This window comes from Microtus pennsylvanicus, chromosome 3, assembly GCF_037038515.1.
Source record: "Microtus pennsylvanicus isolate mMicPen1 chromosome 3, mMicPen1.hap1, whole genome shotgun sequence".
In the NCBI taxonomy this organism is placed as follows: Eukaryota; Metazoa; Chordata; class Mammalia; order Rodentia; family Cricetidae; genus Microtus; species Microtus pennsylvanicus.
The window spans coordinates 97,766,701-97,786,316 of NC_134581.1; the positions used below are offsets into that span (position 1 = coordinate 97,766,701).

Here is a 19,616-nt window from a genome sequence, read left to right on the forward strand (position 1 = left end):
AGCAAAAAAATATAAAATGGAAAAAAGAAAACACCCTCTCCTACATTTCATTATGATTAGTTTTGTTATGTGTCAGGTCATTTAAAAAGTTTACTTTATTCTTGTTAAAATTCACCCCATTTTATAAGTTCCTTCTAGAAATTTTGAATTATTGGTTGTGTGAGTGATAATTGCTCAGTGACTATACTATATTGAAGTTCTATCTCCTTTTCTTTTCTGGATTGGATAACCACAATGACCTTTTAAGATTACCTAATCTACAAAAAAATCATATGAGAGTTATATGGGTAAAGAGGAATATGGCAGTATGCTCTGAAAACAGCAGGATATTTCTAGAATACTCATGTGAAATGTTGGATAAGAATTGTTTTAAGATTCTTTTGCATTTTTATTTAATTATAACTTTATCTTTGGAGTAAAGAAGTCTTAAAATTGAGAGGTGAATTTGAGGTTTGGGGAAAGAGTGGAGACATAACATGGTTGAGCCTTCAGTGGGACCATGTGGAACAAGGTTGTCATCCCACTGCTTGGGAGGCTGCAGTGGTCCTGAGCTCAAGGCCAGATGAACAACTAAGTGACACCTGTGTGTCTCCAGAGGTTGGGGGGGGGGGGGCAGAGGTATAGTCTGAGATCCCGTGCTGCCTTACATGTATGATGAGTCCCTGAATTCAGTCTCTAGGACTTAATTTTTTTTTAAATAACATTCACTGGATGTGGCGGCTAGTGTTTATAATCCCAGTAGTTTGGAAGATTACAAAAGTATATCTTCTCAAATTCAAGCCCTGCCTGTGTTAGAGAAGGAGTTCCTGTTTCTGAACAAACAAATGAAGAAAGGTTTGAGTATTATTGTAGAAATGAGCCAATCTAGGTTATATTTCCTGTTGCCTGATTTTACTATAATGCCAAAAACTTGGTAATTTAGTCTTTGAAATATTGTTACTTAGTAATAAATAGTGAATAAATAGTTCATGTTTTATTACATATTATCCCTGAGTAACCCTTAATGGTTTTTAAATGTCAATTTTGAAATAACAAATCATAATTTACCTCTTAGAGGAATATACTTATTACTGCCTAATAGATTATAGCAGAAAAGGAAGAATGTAGAATGAAGTTATTTTGCTTTATGTAAGTAGAAGACTTGATGTTTATTCCCGGACCATAGGTATCAGCTTGTCTTTCTTAGTTTTTTTTATTTTGAGAAATTTGATCTTAGACATTGTAAATATAAATTTTATGTGGGTCAAGTGCAGTATGACCTTTGACCTTCCAGAATGTTGTCTAGCGAAGTTTGATCCTCTTTTGCTAATTTTGCAATGTGGTTGCTTATTACAGATGCATCAAATTACTACTACTTAATTATGCTAAAAGCTGGAGCTGACCATATGGTCACCACACCATTAGCAAGTACTTCAAACTCTCTGAGTGGTGACGCTCTGACATTTGCCACCACATTTACTCTGTAAGTAAATTGAGTATCTCATGATTCAGACAAGTTTTTCTTTAAATAGAGTGAGACAATCTCGGCATTTGACTGATAACTTATGATCTCGTTTTATCTGTTGTAGTGCATGGGATGGAACTCAGCTTTGTGCATGCTAAACATGCATTATCAGCAAACTACATCCCAAACTTTTATAGATTTTTTTTTTTTGGTGTGGGGGGTATTTTTCGAGATAGTTAGATAGTTTCTCAGTGTAGCCCTGGCTGTCCTGGAACTCACTCTCTAGATCAGGCTGGTCTCATACTCAGAGATCTACCTGCCACTGCCAGACCCCAAACTTTTATAGTATTTAAAATGTATTTATGATTGTTTGCTAATTTATTATAATTAATGCAATATTTTTATTAGCATATGTTATATATAATGACATGTTATTTTAATTCCTGCAAATAATATATTTTTGGTTATATTAGCTCCCCACTACCCTTTTTTGTCTCATCTCACTCTGCTGATCCCTTTGTTCTCCATCTGCTCTCAGTCCTTTGTCTTTTCATTTTGGTAGTACTAAAACCAAGCCTAGGACCTTGTGAACTAGGCAGGTACTCTACCATATGCATCCCCTTAATTTGTCTATTTTAGTTATTATTCAGTGAGCTAATGAGTTTAAATTAGGGTTGCACAGGACCATGGGTAAGGGGTTACTTAAAATAGCATGGGCAACTTATCAGTGATTGCCCCACTGAAAAAAATGCCCCATGTCTTCCCCCACCCCAGTAACCATCAGCTGCCAGTGTCTCTGTTGGAGATAGGCCCTTGAAGCACCTCCCGCAAATTTTTTCCCTTTCTTTCTTCTTCCTCTTCCTTTTCTTTTTTCTTTTTCCTTTTAAGTTTATTTATGAGATTCTGGAGAAATGGCTCAATGGTTAAGAACATAGGCTATTCTTCAGAGGACCAAGTTTAGTTCCCAATATCCTTGTGGCAGCTCACAACAATTTGTAGCTCTAGTTAGTTCCTAAGGATCCAATGCTCTCTTCTAACTTCTGCAGCCACCACATACAGGTGTGATCCATAGACATGCATGTAGACAAAACACCCGTACACATAAAATAAAAATAATTAATCTTTAAGAATGTATTTGTGATTACTATCTGTGTGTGTGTATACTTGCATGATGTGGGTGCATGAGTTTGTGTTTAATAGTGAATGTGTGGAAGTTAGAGGATAACTAGAATCTGTTCTCTCCTTCTGCCTTTATGTGAGCTCTGGGTATTGAACTTAGGTTGCTAGGCCTATGCAGCAAGCCCCTTTAGCTTCTGAGCCATCTTCTGGACCCCTGTTTATTCTTTAAATATGAACAAATAACTCAATTTTCAGTTGTTCAGGTTTAGCTCTTCTTTCTGATTTATACTGATTTATATATATTGATACTTTTTTGACTATAGATATGCAGTATATATTGTGCTTCAGTATTTTGCACCATTATTTTTATAGATGCTTTAAATCACATAATATTTTTTTATTTTTGAGTTGAGTTTTCAAGACAAGGTTTCTCCTTGTAGTCCTGGCTATCATGGTATTTGTTCTGTAGACCAGGCTGGCCTCAAACTCAGAGATCTGCCTGTCTCTGTCTTCCAAGTGCTGGAATTAAAGGCATGCGCAATCTTGCCTAGCTGTAACAATATTTTATTATCGCTAAAAGATAATTAGTACCAAATGCATATTAAACTGCAGTCAAAATCTTAATTTTAAAAAATCTTTCTGCTTTTATCATTACTAGTATTATTTATTCTATAAACTTCTAAAATTGCCTGCATACAGCAGCCCAGGAATGAGGGAGTCAGAAGGACAGCTTGTGGGAGTCCTCTTTGTTCTGCCGGTCTTGGGATAGAGCTCAGTGCTCATGCAGCCTCGGTGGCAGGCACATTTACCTCACTGGCCTTACTTTATTATTAGTAACACAAGTATCTCTGAACTATATCTTAGAGAATACATGTTTTACCATTTTTTTTTTTATCATTCTTTACAGGTTTAGTTGTATTTCTTAAAAATACGATGGAATCTTTTACTTTGAGTCTTGTAACCGTGTTTGTGCATTGTTTTTAAAGACATGAGTTTAGTTTTTTATTACAGTTTTATTTAATACTTTTTTTTTTTCCAGGAATGATGTTTCCAATGACTTTGAAATAAATGTTGAAGTTTACAGCTTGGTAAGCAGTTAAAAAGCTTTCTGAAATGAACAATAATATATTTCCTTAATAATACCAAATTTTAAGATAGTTATGCTTTGGATTTGTGTATAGGTACAAAAGAAAGATTCATCGGGCCCTGATAAGAAGAAGAAAGCATTAAAGTCCAAGGTGAGAGTTACAGAGAACTAGTAAAAGCATCTAAGTCAGTGTTCTATTGCTGTGAGAGACTCTGTGGCCATGCAATGCTTATAAGGGAAGCATCTAATTGGAGCTAGCTTATGTTCAGGTTTAGTCCGTTATGGTCACAGCAGGAAACATGGCAGGCAGACACGGTGCTAGAGAGAGGTGGCTTGAGTTCTACATCTGAATCAGCAGGCAGCAGGAGAGAGAGACTGGGCCTGGCTTGAGCTTCTGAAACCTTCAAGTCCATCCCCTGTGACACTTCCTTTAACAAGGCCACACACTCTAAGGCCACACCTTCTAATGGTGCCACTTTCTGGTAAGTTTCAGTGATTTAAAGTTTTCTTTTTTTTTTTTAAATCAATTACAGGATCCAAATTTCTATTTACTGAATTAAGTATAGGTATGATTGTAGAATGTAAACATACACAAGTCATTATGATAAGTGTAATCAGGGCCCTTCTAATACATGCAAATATCTTATTTTCTGAATATTGCTTAAAAATTGAGTTTATAGCTTACTTCAGCTTTGTGCTCCTGTCTCAGCAGGTCTGCACAGGCCAAGGTTGAGAAATATGATTACTGGGGTCTTGGTTTCCACCTTTCTAATTTTTGCTCTTTTGTTTTCTTCCTAAGTCATTAGACATTTCTTCTGGCTGGGTGGTGGGGGCACATGAGTTTAAACCAAGCACTTGGGAGGCAGATCTTGGACAGCATGGTCTACAGAGTGAGTTCCAGGACAGCCAGGGCTACCCAAAGGAACCCTGTCTCAAAAAACCAAAAAAGAAAATTTTTTTCTGTCCCCAGTTTTAAAGTCTTCCTTTATTCTAAATTTTTTGTTGGGTAGAAGTGGAGAGAACATTATACACACACACACAGGTAGAAGTGGAGAGAACATTATACACACACACACAGGTAGAAGTGGAGAGAACATTATACACACACACACAGGTAGAAGTGGAGAGAACATTACACACACACACAGGTAGAAGTGGAGAGAACATTATACACACACACACACAGGTAGAAGTGGAGAGAACATCACACACACACACAGGTAGAAGTGGAGAGAACATTATATACACACACGCGCGCGCGCTACTTTCAGAGTAAAGCAGTGTTTGAAAAGCCTTGATAAAGGAATTTGGTGTGGTCTGTAATGTTTATATTTAACAGTTATTTTCTGTGCAAGAACATTAAAGCTCTGAATTGCAATATTTAATAGAAAATATGCTAAGCTCTCTCCTTTTCCAGGCTATTACTCCAAAGAGACTTCTCACATCTATAACTTCAGTAAGTAAAATTTTTCTAAAACTCAAATTCTCTTGATAAATCTACATTTTTAATAATACTACAAATTAAGAAACTAGCTTTAGCCTTTACTAGTATAGAAGTCTTTAAAATGCACTGACGGGTCCCAGGACTTGAGAGACAGAAGCAGGGGCAAGTCCAATATGGACTACAAAGACAGACTTTCTCAAAGTAAGTGAATGTTATTATTGGAACTTATATAGGAAGCGTGTTTTCTCAACTGTAGTCCTTGTAGTGTTAAATTTTGTACTTTATTTCATAATAAATAATAGATAATTAATGTGTCTTCTTCATCCTTTTTTGTTTTGTTAGAAAAGCAACCTTCATTCTTCAGGTGAGTGGATCTAAACTATTTGAAGCTTTAGAATAAGTAAATTTAGCAGTTGCATACCTTTATAAATATATCCAACCATGCCAGGCGGTGGTGGCACACGCCTTTAATCCCAGCACTGGGAGGCAGAGGCAGGCAGGTCTCTGGGAGTTCGAGGCCAGCCTGGTCTACAAGAGCTAGTTCCGGGATAGGCACCAAAGCTACAGAGAAACCCTGTCTCGAAAAACAAAACAAAAAAACAAACAAAAATTTATCCAACCATACACACCCATATACATATGCCTTCTTGATTTGATTTTAAAAATTATTTTCTTTTTTAAGAGTTTTAAAATTTTTTTTCATGTGTTATGTGTGTATTTGTGTGTGGCTCCTCTGGAACTGAAGTTACAGGTAGCTATGAATCTCTTATAGGTACTAAGGATTAAACCTGGGTTCTCTAAAGAAGGTCCAGTGCTCTTAGGCGCTGAATTGCTTCTCTAGCCCCTTAAGATAGATTTTTAATTTTAATTGTGTGTGTGCGTGTGTGTGTGCATGCCTATTGGCACGTACATATCTGCATGTGCAATGCAGGTGCACACAGAGGCCAGAAGAGGATGTTGGATTTCCTGGAGCTAGAGTTAAAGGCAATTGTGAGCCACCCCTTAATAAGTGCTGGAAATTGAATTCTGGTCCTCTGTAAGGACATTGAGCATTCTTAACTATTGAGCCATCTCTCCAGCCACAGGAAAACATTTCCTACAGGGACTTTTTTTATTACTGGCCAGAATAGATTGTAGTCTGATTTGTTAGGCAGCAATATAAGTTAATCATTAAGGGTTTTTTCAGATTGCAGCAGTCATGACTAGTCACTTAGTAATTTCAGCTCTGCTTCACTTTTTTTATTATCAACACCATGGAGTTTGCTTCTTTTTTGGTTTTTTTCGAGACAGGATTTCTTTGTGTACCAGTCCTAGCTATCCTGGAGCTAGCTTTTGTAGACCAGGCTGGCCTCAAACTCACAGAGATCCGCCTGCCTCTGCCTCCCGAGTGCTGGGATTAAAGGCGTGTGCCACCACCGCCCAACTGAAGTTTGCTTCTGTAACTTACTGATTTCAACTAGCATTGTAACATGTCAACAAAGCATCTCTCTAGGGCCCTGGGAACTGGGTTGCTAGTGATCAAGAAAAGTCCTCTGTAATGAATTTAGGCTCAGGTTTTCAAAGTGGGTTGTGATGGAACTGGCCTCATTTATGTTGTGTGTTTGTTCTCTCAACTGTGGTACAGGAAAGTTACTAAGATCACTCAGGATTACCAATAGTAAGGGAGTCTTTTCCATATTTCTTGTCATTTTATTTACTGATATGTGTCTGTGTATACATGCACATATGTAGGTCAGAGTTTGTTCTCTTCTTACACTTTATAGGTTCCAGTGATGGAAACTGGGCCGTAAGGTTTGGCTTGGCAAATGCCTTTACCTACTGAGCCATCTAGCTGGTCAACTTCTCTGAATTTTTTATGGGGAATTTGCTTTATGTCAAAATTTTTAGGTTCTGTGTCAATAAAAACATAATTTTACCAAATGTTAAGAAGTGCCTGCATTTCAGTTAAAAATAATTAAATACTTTTCTTTTGTTAGGAAAGCTTGATCTTTGATTTTCTTCCATATTTAAAGTTGAGGCGAGACAGTGATATGGCTGAGGAGGTAGATTCTTATATGTAGGCCTTAAGGTCTGAGTTTGATCCTAGGGTGCCACAACATGGTAGGAAAGAACTGACTTGTCAAATTGTTCTTTTTTGTTGTTGTTGTTTTGTTTTTTCAAGACAGGGTTTCTCTGTGGCTTTGGAGCCTGTCCTGGAACTAGCTCTTGTAGACCAGGCTGGTCTCGAACTCACAGAGATTCGCCTGCCTCTGCCTCCTGAGTGCTGGGATTAAAGGCGTGCACCACCACCGCCCGGCTCAAATTGTTCTCTTGATCCTCACAAGACTGAACGTGCACACAAACAATCAAATACACTAAAGTAAAACTGGAGCCTCAAACTTGTGAGTGATCTCGATACTGGAAAAGCTGAAGCAAGAGGATTGCTGTGCTTTCATGGCCATTCTGGGTAGTCTGGTACTTCAGCCTGCCTGGCCAAAGGGATGCATCCCTGTCACAAAAGACAAAGAATGAAAAGGAAAATGAGGCAGATTCTCTCTGGCAGGTTTTATTTCATACTTGTGGATAGTGAGAAGTCATTGCTTATTACTTAGTGTCATGGTCACCGTGCTAATGCTGTGGAGACCATGACCAAAGTATCACTTAGAAAAAAAGGCATTTAATTGGGGATTTGCTTCCAGTTTCAGAGGGTGAGTCCATCATCATGGCAGGCACCAGACAGGCAGTAACTGAGAGCTTTACTTTCTGATCCACAGGCAGTGGTTTGGGGCATTGGGAGGTAGGTGTTGAAAGAGGTTGAGACTGGGCTTGGCATGGGCTGTTTAAATCTCAAAGCCCACTCCCAGTGATACATCTCCCATAAGGCCACACAGCAAGGCTATTCTAGCAAGGTCACACACCCTCATACTTCTCAAATGATTTAGCAGCTGAGAACTGAGCATTGAAACATGAGCCTATGGGGCCATTTCTATTCAAACTTAGGAAAGCCAAACTGAATTAAATTTTGCTGCGTTTCTCTACAGTTATGGCCAGTCCAGGAGGTCTCGGTGCTGTGCGCACTAGCAACTTTACCCTTGTTGGATCTCATACACTGTCATTATCTTCCGTTGGAGACACTAAGTTTGCTTTGGACAAGGTAACTCTACTAGACTTATGATTGTGTGTACACTTAAAAATATTAGTCTATAGAAATTCCAAAATACTTTCAAATGTTTGAAATCTTTGGCTTAAATACACATTCTTAGAATTGTACATTTTAATAGATAGAGGTATACATGAGTGATATATGTTGGAAGTATTTTGCATAGTGATACTATTAAATAGATTTAAATAAAATCTTTGGTCTAGTTTCTGTGACAGTTCTGATTAACATTAGGTGTTGCATTTAGGTATTGTTTATATTTTGAATCAATTCAATATGTTATAGATTTAGCTTTATATATTTTATAGGACAAGTTCCTGCTGTGTCATTGAGGCTTGCCCAAAACTTGCTAAATAGCCCAGGCTAGAACTTCCTTGGTCCTCCTGTCCTAACCTCTCACTGTTGGGATTATAGGCATGTGCCAGTCACAGCTTTTTAATTTACGAGATCTTTCCCATTCTTCCTTCCTAAATTTAACGCTTCAGACTTCAGGTCTGTACTTTTCACTGTGGAGTGCTTCTCACCATAGTGTGAGGTGAGTAAGCATTGAAATAGCTGACGAGACTGTGGTAGGGAGTTCGCTCAGATTGACTCCTGATAGATACATAATATAGTGACTGTTTTTTAAATACAGATTTTTTTAAAAAATAGAGTTTTTAAATCTTAATTAAAATTTCTTATTGGCATGTAATAATTTGCGTATTTACTTTAACACATGTGCACAGTGTGTCTGATCCAGTCAAGATAATTAGATTTTATATCTGTTCATTCTTTACTGTTTAGAACTTTTGAGATCCTGTCTTAGTATTTTCTTAAAATACTTAATAGGTTATTATGCAAATAATCCTCCCACTGTGATGTGGACACTAGAATTTATTCCTTCTAATGGTAGATTTTTTTCCTGGGGTTTTTGTTTTTGAGTTAAGTACTCCCATAGCCCAGGCTACCATCAATCTTGTGTGTGGCCGAGGCTGACCCAGAACTCCCAGCCTTCCATCCCTACCTGTGAATTGCTGAGACTCCCAGCTTGGGATACCGTGCCTAGCCTGATTGTGTTCTAGTACTTGCTTGACTTCCCACCTCCTCCACTGCCCCCCTTTCCTGTTTACCTTCTCCATCTCTAATGGCTATTGACTTCAGGTGGACTGTGAAAATTCTTGCCGGGTGGAGAGAGCATGCAGTCTTTGGGTACTTTGTATCAGGTTTCTGTAGTCAGAACAGAGAGGTGAAACTGCTGAAGAGAGGCTGGCTTCTGTCGTAGGGCAGATTGTAGTCTGTGTCTCATCTGGTAGCTCTGGAAGCCGACCCCAGCTTTCATGCAAGCTGTGCTGGTAACTTCATTCTCAGGGCTCTTACTTCTCCGTAGGGGATATTAGATTAATACTAGTCAGCCTAACATTAAAACTATGAAAATATTAATAGACAGTGCTGACCATGATTTAATTTTTACTACTGCTAATGCAAAAATTATTTTAACATGCTAATAGCTAAAATTGTATGTAAGTTTTATTTAGTAATTTGACTAGTCTTAACACATTGAGTGATTCTGGATTTTTTTTTGTTTTCTTTTTGTTTTCTTTTTTGTTTATTTTAGATAAATTTTGATGTAAGAGAACAGGAGCTACTGGGCTATTTGTTCCAGGAAAAGGTTGCTTTATTTTCTTTACTTAAAATTAATGTGCTTAAGAAATCATTTTCTGCCTGTATTATTTCTTAATCATGTTATGTTAAAGCTGCTGGTTAAGTATATGTTCTGATGAATAAGTTGAACTTAATAATTTTAAAAAAGAACTAATGAGACAGAAATCTTTAATAAATAAATAAATTAAAAAAAAAAGAACTAATGTTCTCTTCAAAACAATAACCAATCCTTGATTTTTGGTCCATGTGTGTTTGTTTCCATAACCACTCTTGTATATTTTTTTGTTTATTTGAATAATTAACAATATGCATGTAGAAACAAAAAATTCATTCTTTGGGCTCTTATATATGGGCGTCTTTTAATATACTTTCATAATTCTAAATTATGAAAGTTTTCTTTCATAAACTATGCAAAGTTTTCTTTATATATAAACTATATAAAGTTTTCTTTCATAAACTATATAAAGAAAACTATAAGTTTTAAATTTTCTCATTGTTTTCCTTGTAGGTTTACTTTAGAATTTACTATATATACTTTCTTCCATTTTGTGCTTCTTTGTTGTTGTTTGAGACAGGGTTTCTTTATGCAACAGCTTTGGCTGGTTGTCTGGAACTTGCTCTGTAGGCCAGGCTGAACTCAGACAGAGAGATCCACCTGCCTCTGTCTCCTGAGCTCTGGAATTAAAGGCAGTGCTACCACCACCTGGCTTTTTTTTTTTTTTTTTTAAGACAGGGTTTCATTTATATTTGGCTGGATTTGAACTTACTATGTAGCCAAAAGATGGCTGTCAACTTCTTACCTAGCAACCTTCCAAGTGCTGGAATCACAGCCCATTGGTCTTCACGGCTTAACATTGGCTGCTGGGAATCAAACCCAGAGCTTCATGCACACTAGGCGAGCACTCTACCAACTAAGCTGCATTCCCAGCCCACATTTTATAATTTTTTGAAATCTATATTCATGTTGATTATTTTTCTGATAAAATTATTCTAATTTGACTATATTTGATAGACTAAAAGAACTATTGGTATGATATTTTAAAATTGTTTTTATGTGTATGAGTGTTTTGGCTGCATATGTGTATGTGTACCATGTGTGTGCCTGGTTCCTGCAGAGGTCGCAAGGAGGGAGTTAGATCCCCAGAACCCCAAGTGGTAGATTTTTATGTTATCTAGGCTGAAAACTAATTTAAAGGCTGAGTCCTGGCACTTAAATGGTGAATCTCAGTCAGTTGCAGTCTCAAATCCAATGCGACATCCAGAATACTTTTGCTTTATATGTTTCTGAGAAAAGGGTGTTCCAAAGTTCAGCTGACTTGAAGGAGCCTCTTATATAGAGAGAGGTTTCCTTTAGGAAGTGGAAATGTCAGTTCAAATATTTTAGGGAAAACAGTGATGAGGTAAAACCATCAGAATGACAGGATTTTGAGCTTAGAAGTAGAGTGATTAGTCCATTGTTTTGGGGTCCCTGTTTCAATGGTGTGTTTGTGTGTGTTGATAATAGGTGCTTCTTCACTTGAAATGACTTCATATCCTGATAATCTTATCATAAATTGAAAATCACTTAAGATACCTAAACCTACTAAGCATGGCTTAGCCCTCCCTTCCATAAACATTAGCCTGTGCTTGAACAAATTTATCTAACATAAATCCTATTGTAGGGCTGGAAAGATGGCTCAGAGGTTAAGAGCATTGCCTGCTCTTCCAAAGGTCCTGAGTTCAATTCCCGGCAACCACATGGTGGCTCACAACCATCTGTAATGATGTCTGGTGCCCTCTTCTGGCCTGCAGACATATACACAGACAGAATATTCTATAGATAATAAATATAAATAAATATTTTTAAAAAATCCTATTGTATAAGAAAGTAAGAAGTATCTCATGCACTTTGCAAATTTTTTAATTAGTAAAAGCTTGCCAGAAACATGAAATGCTCTAAAGTAACAGTCCCCTCTCTGTGGCTGATGAGAACCTGAGACAGGCAATGATGTCCAGCCCCGAGAGACTCAACAGAGAGCTGTACTGTGTCTCATTAGCCTGGGAAAGATAAAATTCAAAGACAGTTTCTGCTAAGTGCATATTTACTTATTGCACAGTATCAAATGCCATAAGTTGAGTCATAACTGGTTAAGAATATTTATGTGTTTAAATTTCTTTCCTTTAAAACAAACTTGTTTTCTTGTAACAAGTGATGTACACGAAAGCTCATCTGCAGTAATAGAAAGAACACCCACAGTTGACTGACTGTCGTCATGCTATACACATTTTATTCAAGGAGCAGGTAAGATGACAAGCCTGTGGACCTGAGTTTGGTCACTGGAACCATGTAAAGCTGGAAGGAGAGAACAGACTCCATTAAGTTGCCCTCTCACCTCCACAAGTGTGCTATGTGCACACACACAAATGAAAACCAGATAAAATAGTCCAGATGGTAAACTGTGTAAAAAATTTTTAAATTTAGGTAAATATAAAGAACTTAAGGCAAAATTCAGTGAGTTTTGACAAGTGTACACCAAGCACGGTATACAGCATTTCCACCATCCCTTGTTATCAGCCCCAGCCACATAGATGCCTGTTCTCACTTCTGCCCTCGTGCGTTATTTTGGCTCCGTGTTAAACTTCCTTTAGGAACATGTGCGGTCTTTTAGTCTAACCCCTTTTGCTCAACGTTACAGGTTTTGAGGTTTATTCATGTTATGTGTTAGGAGTTAATTGTTTCGAAAACGATCAGCTGGGTGTCATGGTTTACATCTTTAATCCCTGTACTTGAAGCAGAGGTAGATGGACCTCTCTGAGTTTAAGGTCAGCCTGGACTACATAGTGAGGCCCTGTCTTCCTTAGGATTCAGGCATTATGCTGGCCAGCCCCCTGTCACCTGACAGGATGCACCTAGAAGCAATTCAGACAAATACTTAGTCAGCCAGTGCCCTAGATTACCTACACCATGCACTGCATAGCTGTTTAAGGCTCTGCAGGCATGCACAAAAGGTCCCTTTAAGAGACAAGCTCCACCCATCCAGCTCTCCCCCACCCCCAAGAGGCAGACAGGCTTATTTGTGATTTTGTGATTCTCTCTCTCTCTCTCTCTCTCTCTCTCTCTCTCTCTCTCTCTCTCTCTCTCCCTCCCTCCCTCCCTCCCTCCCTCCCTCCCTCCCTCCCTCCCTCTCTCTCTCTCTCTCTCTCTCTCTCTCTCTCTCTCTCTCTCCATCCCTCCCCCCCTTTCCCATTCCCTGTCTCCCAATAAAAACGTTTGTAAGCATGGTCTGCATAGCATATCTGTCTCTCACCTGGGAGTTCCTTGGACTCGCTCGCACTGGATCCTAACAGTCGTGATAAAAAGAAAAACAGAAAAACAACCCTCTACACAGATCAATAAATTGGAATTCATTGAGTTAGAATTCATTCAACAAAAGTACAAACTTAAATGAACAGTTTAGTGGCACTTAATACATTGATGGGCGTGTTCAGCTATCATCTCTTTTTTCCAAGATAAACCCATGTCTCCAAAACTTTGAGTTCTTCTGTGATGTTTGAGTTGTTTCTGTCATTTTAGCTTGATTCTGTGGTTGTGTGTGCATGTAATTGTATGAGTGCCTTGTTTTTGAGTTTTGGGACTTATATCCAGGAATGTGACTGGGGAATCATAATGATAGTCTGGATTATCCTTATAAAGAACCACAGTAATAGGAAGTTCCACTTCCAGGGTTTTTCTTTTTGAGACATGACCTTCCTAGGAGCTATGAAGCGGCTTACTGGTTTGAGACAGGCTCTGCCCTCCATTTCAGGCATTTCTCTGGTTAGGGCTGTGAGTTTGAGCCACCATAACCACCTTTCTTGTGAGTCTGATTTGCATTGAGTTTGTCTTTTGGCTCTTTTGCTGTTGAATTCTTTGGCTTTTCCAGGCACGACACATGTGGATCATTTGATCGACATGTGAGTAGTGCAAATGTCTCATGGTAAGAGGTGTCATGATAGTTCTTTTTAAATTACGTTTATTTACTTTGTGCGTGTGCTTGTGCATGCCATAGCACTCATGTAAGTTCAAGGACAGTCTCTCCTTCCCCTGTGTCAATTCCTGGGAATGAAATACAGGCTGTAAGGCTTGGTGGCAAGCATTTCTGCCCAGGGAGCCATCTTGGTGGCCCTGTTTTTGTTTATGTTGTTTTGAGACAAAGCCTTAGGTGTCCAGTCTGGCCTTGAATTTGCCTTGTATCTGAGGATGAGCTTGAACTCTATCCCAGACTCCGCCTCCTACTGTGTAGATGAAATTTGTGCCACTACTCTGGGCTGTAATTGTGTTCATTGTTTTTAGATGTTTCTGTTAGCATATTAATATACATATTAGTACATTTTAGTTTGTTTTTTTTCATACGTGCACATTCCCTCTAGAAACCCTAGCCCCTTTTGTGACTACACCACTGAAGATGTCTTCCCTCCCCACCGTTCATCTCCCTGTAAATCCCCAGGGAGGGGTGGGGCCCTATGAGCATCTCCCCCTTCCGAGACAGAATGCTGACAGGCCTAATCTTGCAGCGCTCCTGAGCGGGTGGCCACAGCTCTTAGGAGTTCAGGGATGTAGTGGCCATGTTATGATGCAGGGATCCCTGAAGCCGGTGCGTCCCACACCACCCCTCCTCTCCCTGTTAGATTATTGCCCCTTCCTTCACTCGGCAGTCCTTTGTTCTCTAAATTTTAGCAGATTATGAGTCTCTGTGCTCTTAATTTCTGAGGACCCTCTTTTCTGAAAGGTTTTTAATTTTGATGAAGCCTGTTTTATTTTCATCTTACTTGTGCTTTTTATATCTTATCTGACAATTCATTGCTAAATCTATGAGCATGAAATTTTACTTCTATGTTTTCTTCTTTTGGTGATAGTAGCTCTCATATTTAAGTCATAATCTATTCTAAGTTAACATTGATGTTATGAGGTCGAGGTTCAGCTGTTCTGCTTAGTAGGATTTTTTTTTTCTTCTCATGTTGGCATAAACTAGAATCATTTGAGATTAAGAAACCTCAACTGAGCCAGGCGATAGTGGCGCACACCATTAATCCCAGCATTCAAGGAGGCAGAGGCGGACGGATCTCTGTGAGTTTAAGGCCAGTCTGGTCTACAAAGTGAGTTATAGGACAGCCAGAGAGACACAGAGAAACCCTGTCTCAAAAAAAAATACCAGAAAAAGAAAGAAAGAGAAAACGAAAGAAACCTCAATTGAGAAAATACTTCCACCAGTTTGGCTTGTGGGCAAGCCTGTGGGACATTTTCTTTGATTGATGTGGAAGGCTGCAGTTTACAGTGGGCACTGGCACTACTAAGCAGGTGGTCCTGGGCTACATAAGACAAAAGGCTGAGCAAGCCAGTCGGCAGCACTTCTCCACGGCTTCTGCTTCAGTTCCTGCCTCCGTTCCTGCCCTGACTTCTCTCAGGGGTGGACGGTGACTGGAAGTGTAAGATGAAATACATCCATTTCCCTCCAAGTTGCTTTGAGTCGCAGTGGGAACCCGATGAAGACACCAGCCTACACTTCTGCATGTGAATTTCCAGTTTTCTCACTACCATTTGCTCAAGACTGCTTGTTTCTTAGAATAGTCTTGGCACAGTTTTCAAAAATTAATTGGAGCCGGGCGGTGGTGGCACACGCCTTTAATCCCAGCACTCGGGAGGCAGAGGCAGGTGGATCTCTGTAAGTTCGAGACCAGCCTGGTCTACAGAGCTAGTTCCAGGACAGGCTCCAAAGCCACAGAGAAACCCTGTCTCGAAAAACCAAAAAAAAAAAAAAATTAATTGGCAAAAAATAATCACATATCAATATGTGGGGTTATTTCTGGTCTCTGTCTTTGATTACTGCAGATTGGGTCAGGCTTTGTGCATGCCATGCAGTCCTCCGCCTCTGGCACAGCTTCAGTTCTTTCTTGGCTCTCGGTTCTGTTTCGTGTGCCCATGTGTTGATCTCTCTATCTGCTGCTTTCATACTGTGTCCATTATTTCAACTTTGAATTAATTTGTGAAACTGGGAAGTATGATTCCTCCATTTGTTCTTTTTGATGGTTTTGATTACTTACTTGCAGTCCTTGCAATTTAATATAGATTTAAGGATTGGCTTTCCTGTTGTGTGGCTTATTTGTCTTTATTGCTAAGTACTGCTGCATTGTAGGAGTGTACAGTGCTGGTCTATCCAGACTGCTGAGTGTCTCCCAAGAAAGGAGTCGGCAGCTCCTAGTCTCAAATCTCCTTTCTTTTCTCATTAATTTGGATCTTGGAACTTTTGTTTTTGTAAAATTCTACCTTGAATGAATTTATTCTTTAATTAAAAGTATCTGTTGCTGAGGAACCAGTGTCTCTTTTATACTTCAGCTTTAGAATGTAATGTATTTTCATAGTATAGTATTTTGTGTTCATGATTTATCAAGAAAGATCAAACTTTGAAACGATTTTACAAATAAGTTCCCCTTTTTCTTCACAGGTACCTTTTTTATCTCCTTTGGAAGGTCATATCTGCTTAAAAATCAGCTGTCAAGTGAATTCAAGTGTTGAGGAGAAAGGTTTTCTAGTGAGTAACATCTCTGTTCTTCTTTACCGTCTTTTGCCTTCCTGAAGGAAGAAAGCCTTTATGATCACATGATAAATTAGTTTTATAAGGATTTGTTGTGTTTCCCTCTAAGCCACTGACTGTACTGGTGTTAGGATATAATTAGACACAGAAAAGAATCTCTTTAAATTGGCTTTAAAAATTTAAATTATATTTATTTATTTGGGAAGTGCACATGTATGCGACAGTGTGTTTATGGAGTTCAGAGGATAAGTTGCAGAAATTGGTTCTCTTTACCTTGTGGGTTCTGGAGATCACACTTAAGTCATAAGTCGTTATCCACTAAGCCATCTTGCTGGTCCAGGAGGAGCTTTAATTTAGTATGGAGGAAGGAAGTGAACCTACAAGTACATTACATCATAAGAGAAAGCAGAGGGCGCACTGCTGGGAACTGAGAGAGCGTAAGCTGCTTAGTAAGTCAGCAGAAGCAGGGAGAGATGCTGCGGGCAAGTGGGACAGTGTCCTGAGTGTCCCATCCCCCGTCACCCCAACCAAAGGGAAGGAGGAGAGAGTGCTGAATATTTCCGGATAGTAAGGGCTTAGCCTGGGGACAGAGGTTAGAGAAATGGACCAAGTATTTTAAAGAAATTGAACTTCATTCTGAAGCCAATTGAGTGACTATTACAGATTTTTAAGAGATGAAAATAGCCACATTTTGGGTTTAGGATAATCACAGTGAGTGGTGTGTAGAAGGTGGTTTAGAGAACAGCAATCTGAAAGATGGGCTCGCTCACTAGGTCTCAGCCACTCTACATGAGAGATGAGAAAAGGCAAGCGTGGGTCCTAGTGACTTGTCTGCAGGAAGTGAGACACAAAAGGCAGGAGAGTGCTCAGACTGATCCCTGCCTTGCACAAGTTGGGTAGCAGGATGCTGCTGAGGAAGGACACTGGGGAGTAAATCTACTTCTCTTGGTGACACTTAAAGTAGAAGTGGTGGGCTTCTTGAGATATTGGTCTCATTTTACAAAGAATATACATTGGTCATCTCAATTTTGCCATTACATTTGTTTTGTTGCTTTTTTTTTTAACAGTCTGTTTTGTATAGCACTGGTCTTTCTAGAACTTGCTATGTAGACCAGGCTGGCCTTGAACTCAGAGATCCACCTGCCTCCCTGCCTCTGCTAGAATTAAAAGCTTGTGCCACCACACCCAGCTCCACTCTTTTTTTTGCTAGTTGGAGGATGCTTGTTCGTTCCCAGCTGCCCAGACCACAAAATAACCACTCAGAAACTATATTATTTAAATCACTGCTTGGCCAATCACTTAAGTGTATTGCTAGCTAGCTCTTACATCTTTGGTTAACCCATTTTTATTATTTTATATTTTACTATGAGGTTTGTGGCCTACCGGCAAGGTTCCAACTAGCAACTTGCGTCTTTTTTCCCATGGTGTCTCCTCTGACTCCGCCTACTCTGTCTGTATATATATCTTTTACAGCCTGGCTATATTTGGTTAAGCCATTGACTAAAAGCAGCTTTTTTATTCATTAACCAATAAAAGCAACACATAGACAGAAAGACTTTCCACAACATTTCCCCTTTTCTATTTAAACAAAAAGGAAGGTTTTAACTTTAACATAGTAAAATTACATATAATAAAACAGTTATTAAGCAAGAATTATAATTACAGTATTGATATCTATTTTATCTTTTATCATAACTAAGGAAAACTATAACTATTTTTTAACTCCATCAAAGATACCAGAAGGATATAACATTACCTAAGTAAACAGGAAGTGAATTGTAAGCTACTTTCAAAACTCTAGAATTGATAGAGACATCTCGCTGCCTGGACAGTCACCCAAAGATTTTTTTGTAACATAGGAGCATCCATCTCTAGCCTACAGGCCCATAGTATTTGGCAGACTTTTTTATGAAGCAGGACATTTTAAAGACAGCTTTGCCTATATTGGCAGATTGTCAGTCACATCAGTCCCTGCTTTATCACATTTGATAATCTAGTCATCCTTTAATCACATACTAATATTCTTCTTGTCTAAAGTCTGTACATCCCAGTGAACTTGTGTGTGATTAGGACAGCGATTCAGAAGATGTGGCACTTCAAGACAGGGACTACGTAGCTTCGGCTGACCTTGACCTCACACTGCCCAGCTTGGTCTAGATATTCTTAAATGCATTTTTGATAGAACAATCTGACTTTTATTGCTAAAGTAAAAGACACGATAAACTCATACAAACAGATTTTCACATAAAAATGTAACAGATAAGAACATTTTTCTTTAATTTTCTAATGTCAGTGTTTCAATTGACTTCCAGACCATATTTGAAGATGTTAGTGGTTTTGGTGCCTGGCATCGAAGATGGTGTGTTCTCTCTGGAAACTGTATCTCCTACTGGACTTACCCAGATGATGAGAGGCGAAAGGTAATTGATACAACTCTAGTCAGTGGTGGAAGTCCTGCTGGACTTTCGTGGTGCTTCATGCGTATGTATCCCCTGTTCCCACCCCTTAATTCCCTTTGTATGCGTTAACACATAACTATTCATGTTTTGTTTGTGTACTCTTCTACAGCTAAAAATATATGATAGTAATTATATATGTATTTACAAATCATTTCCCTGAGCCCCAGCCTTTATATTTAATATACTTACTCAGCAGGGTTTGGTACTGCTTACCTGGATCCTCAGACTCTTTATTATATCCAGGTATCTTTGTAAAGCAATAGACATACCTGTAATGTTTTTAATAGTTTCTAAACAGCATTACATTTTACTAAATAGCATTGCATCATAACAGACAAGACGGAGGCCTCTTGTCTGTTCCCAGCTGCCCAGACCATGAAATAATCACTCGAAAACTATATTATTTGCAATATTGTTTGGCCAATAGCTTAAGTGTATTTCTGGCTTACTCTTATATCTTAAATTAACCCATTTCTATTATTTTATATTTTACCACGAGGCTCATGGCCATTGTGATGATTTGATGAGAATGTCCCCCCATAGGCTCATATATTTGAATGCTTGGTCTCCAGTTGATGGAACTGTTTGGGAAGGATTAGGAGGTATACTGGCTAATTCTCATATAAGCTCAAGTTATCTGAAAGGAGGGAACCTTAATTGAGAAAATGCCTCTAGGATGATCCTATTGTAAGGCATTTTCTTAATTAGTGATTGGAGTGGGCACAGCCATTG

General features: G+C 38.7%; 1 protein-coding gene across 2 annotated transcripts in view; it reads left to right on the forward strand.

The window, feature by feature from the left end:
• Window positions 1–19,616, forward strand: part of Anln (anillin, actin binding protein) — a 62,076-nt gene that overhangs the window by 34,684 nt on the left and 7,776 nt on the right. Inside the window, exons 15-23 of one of the 2 annotated variants that reach the window (XM_075966519.1) lie at window positions 1,336–1,462; window positions 3,603–3,651; window positions 3,745–3,801; window positions 5,068–5,106; window positions 5,437–5,458; window positions 8,115–8,227; window positions 9,828–9,881; window positions 16,336–16,422; window positions 18,738–18,845. In XM_075966519.1, the coding sequence (XP_075822634.1) occupies window positions 1,336–1,462; window positions 3,603–3,651; window positions 3,745–3,801; window positions 5,068–5,106; window positions 5,437–5,458; window positions 8,115–8,227; window positions 9,828–9,881; window positions 16,336–16,422; window positions 18,738–18,845 (656 nt within the window). The remainder of the gene's footprint in view (window positions 1–1,335; window positions 1,463–3,602; window positions 3,652–3,744; window positions 3,802–5,067; window positions 5,107–5,436; window positions 5,459–8,114; window positions 8,228–9,827; window positions 9,882–16,335; window positions 16,423–18,737; window positions 18,846–19,616) is intronic. The other variant, XM_075966518.1, reaches the window with a different exon arrangement.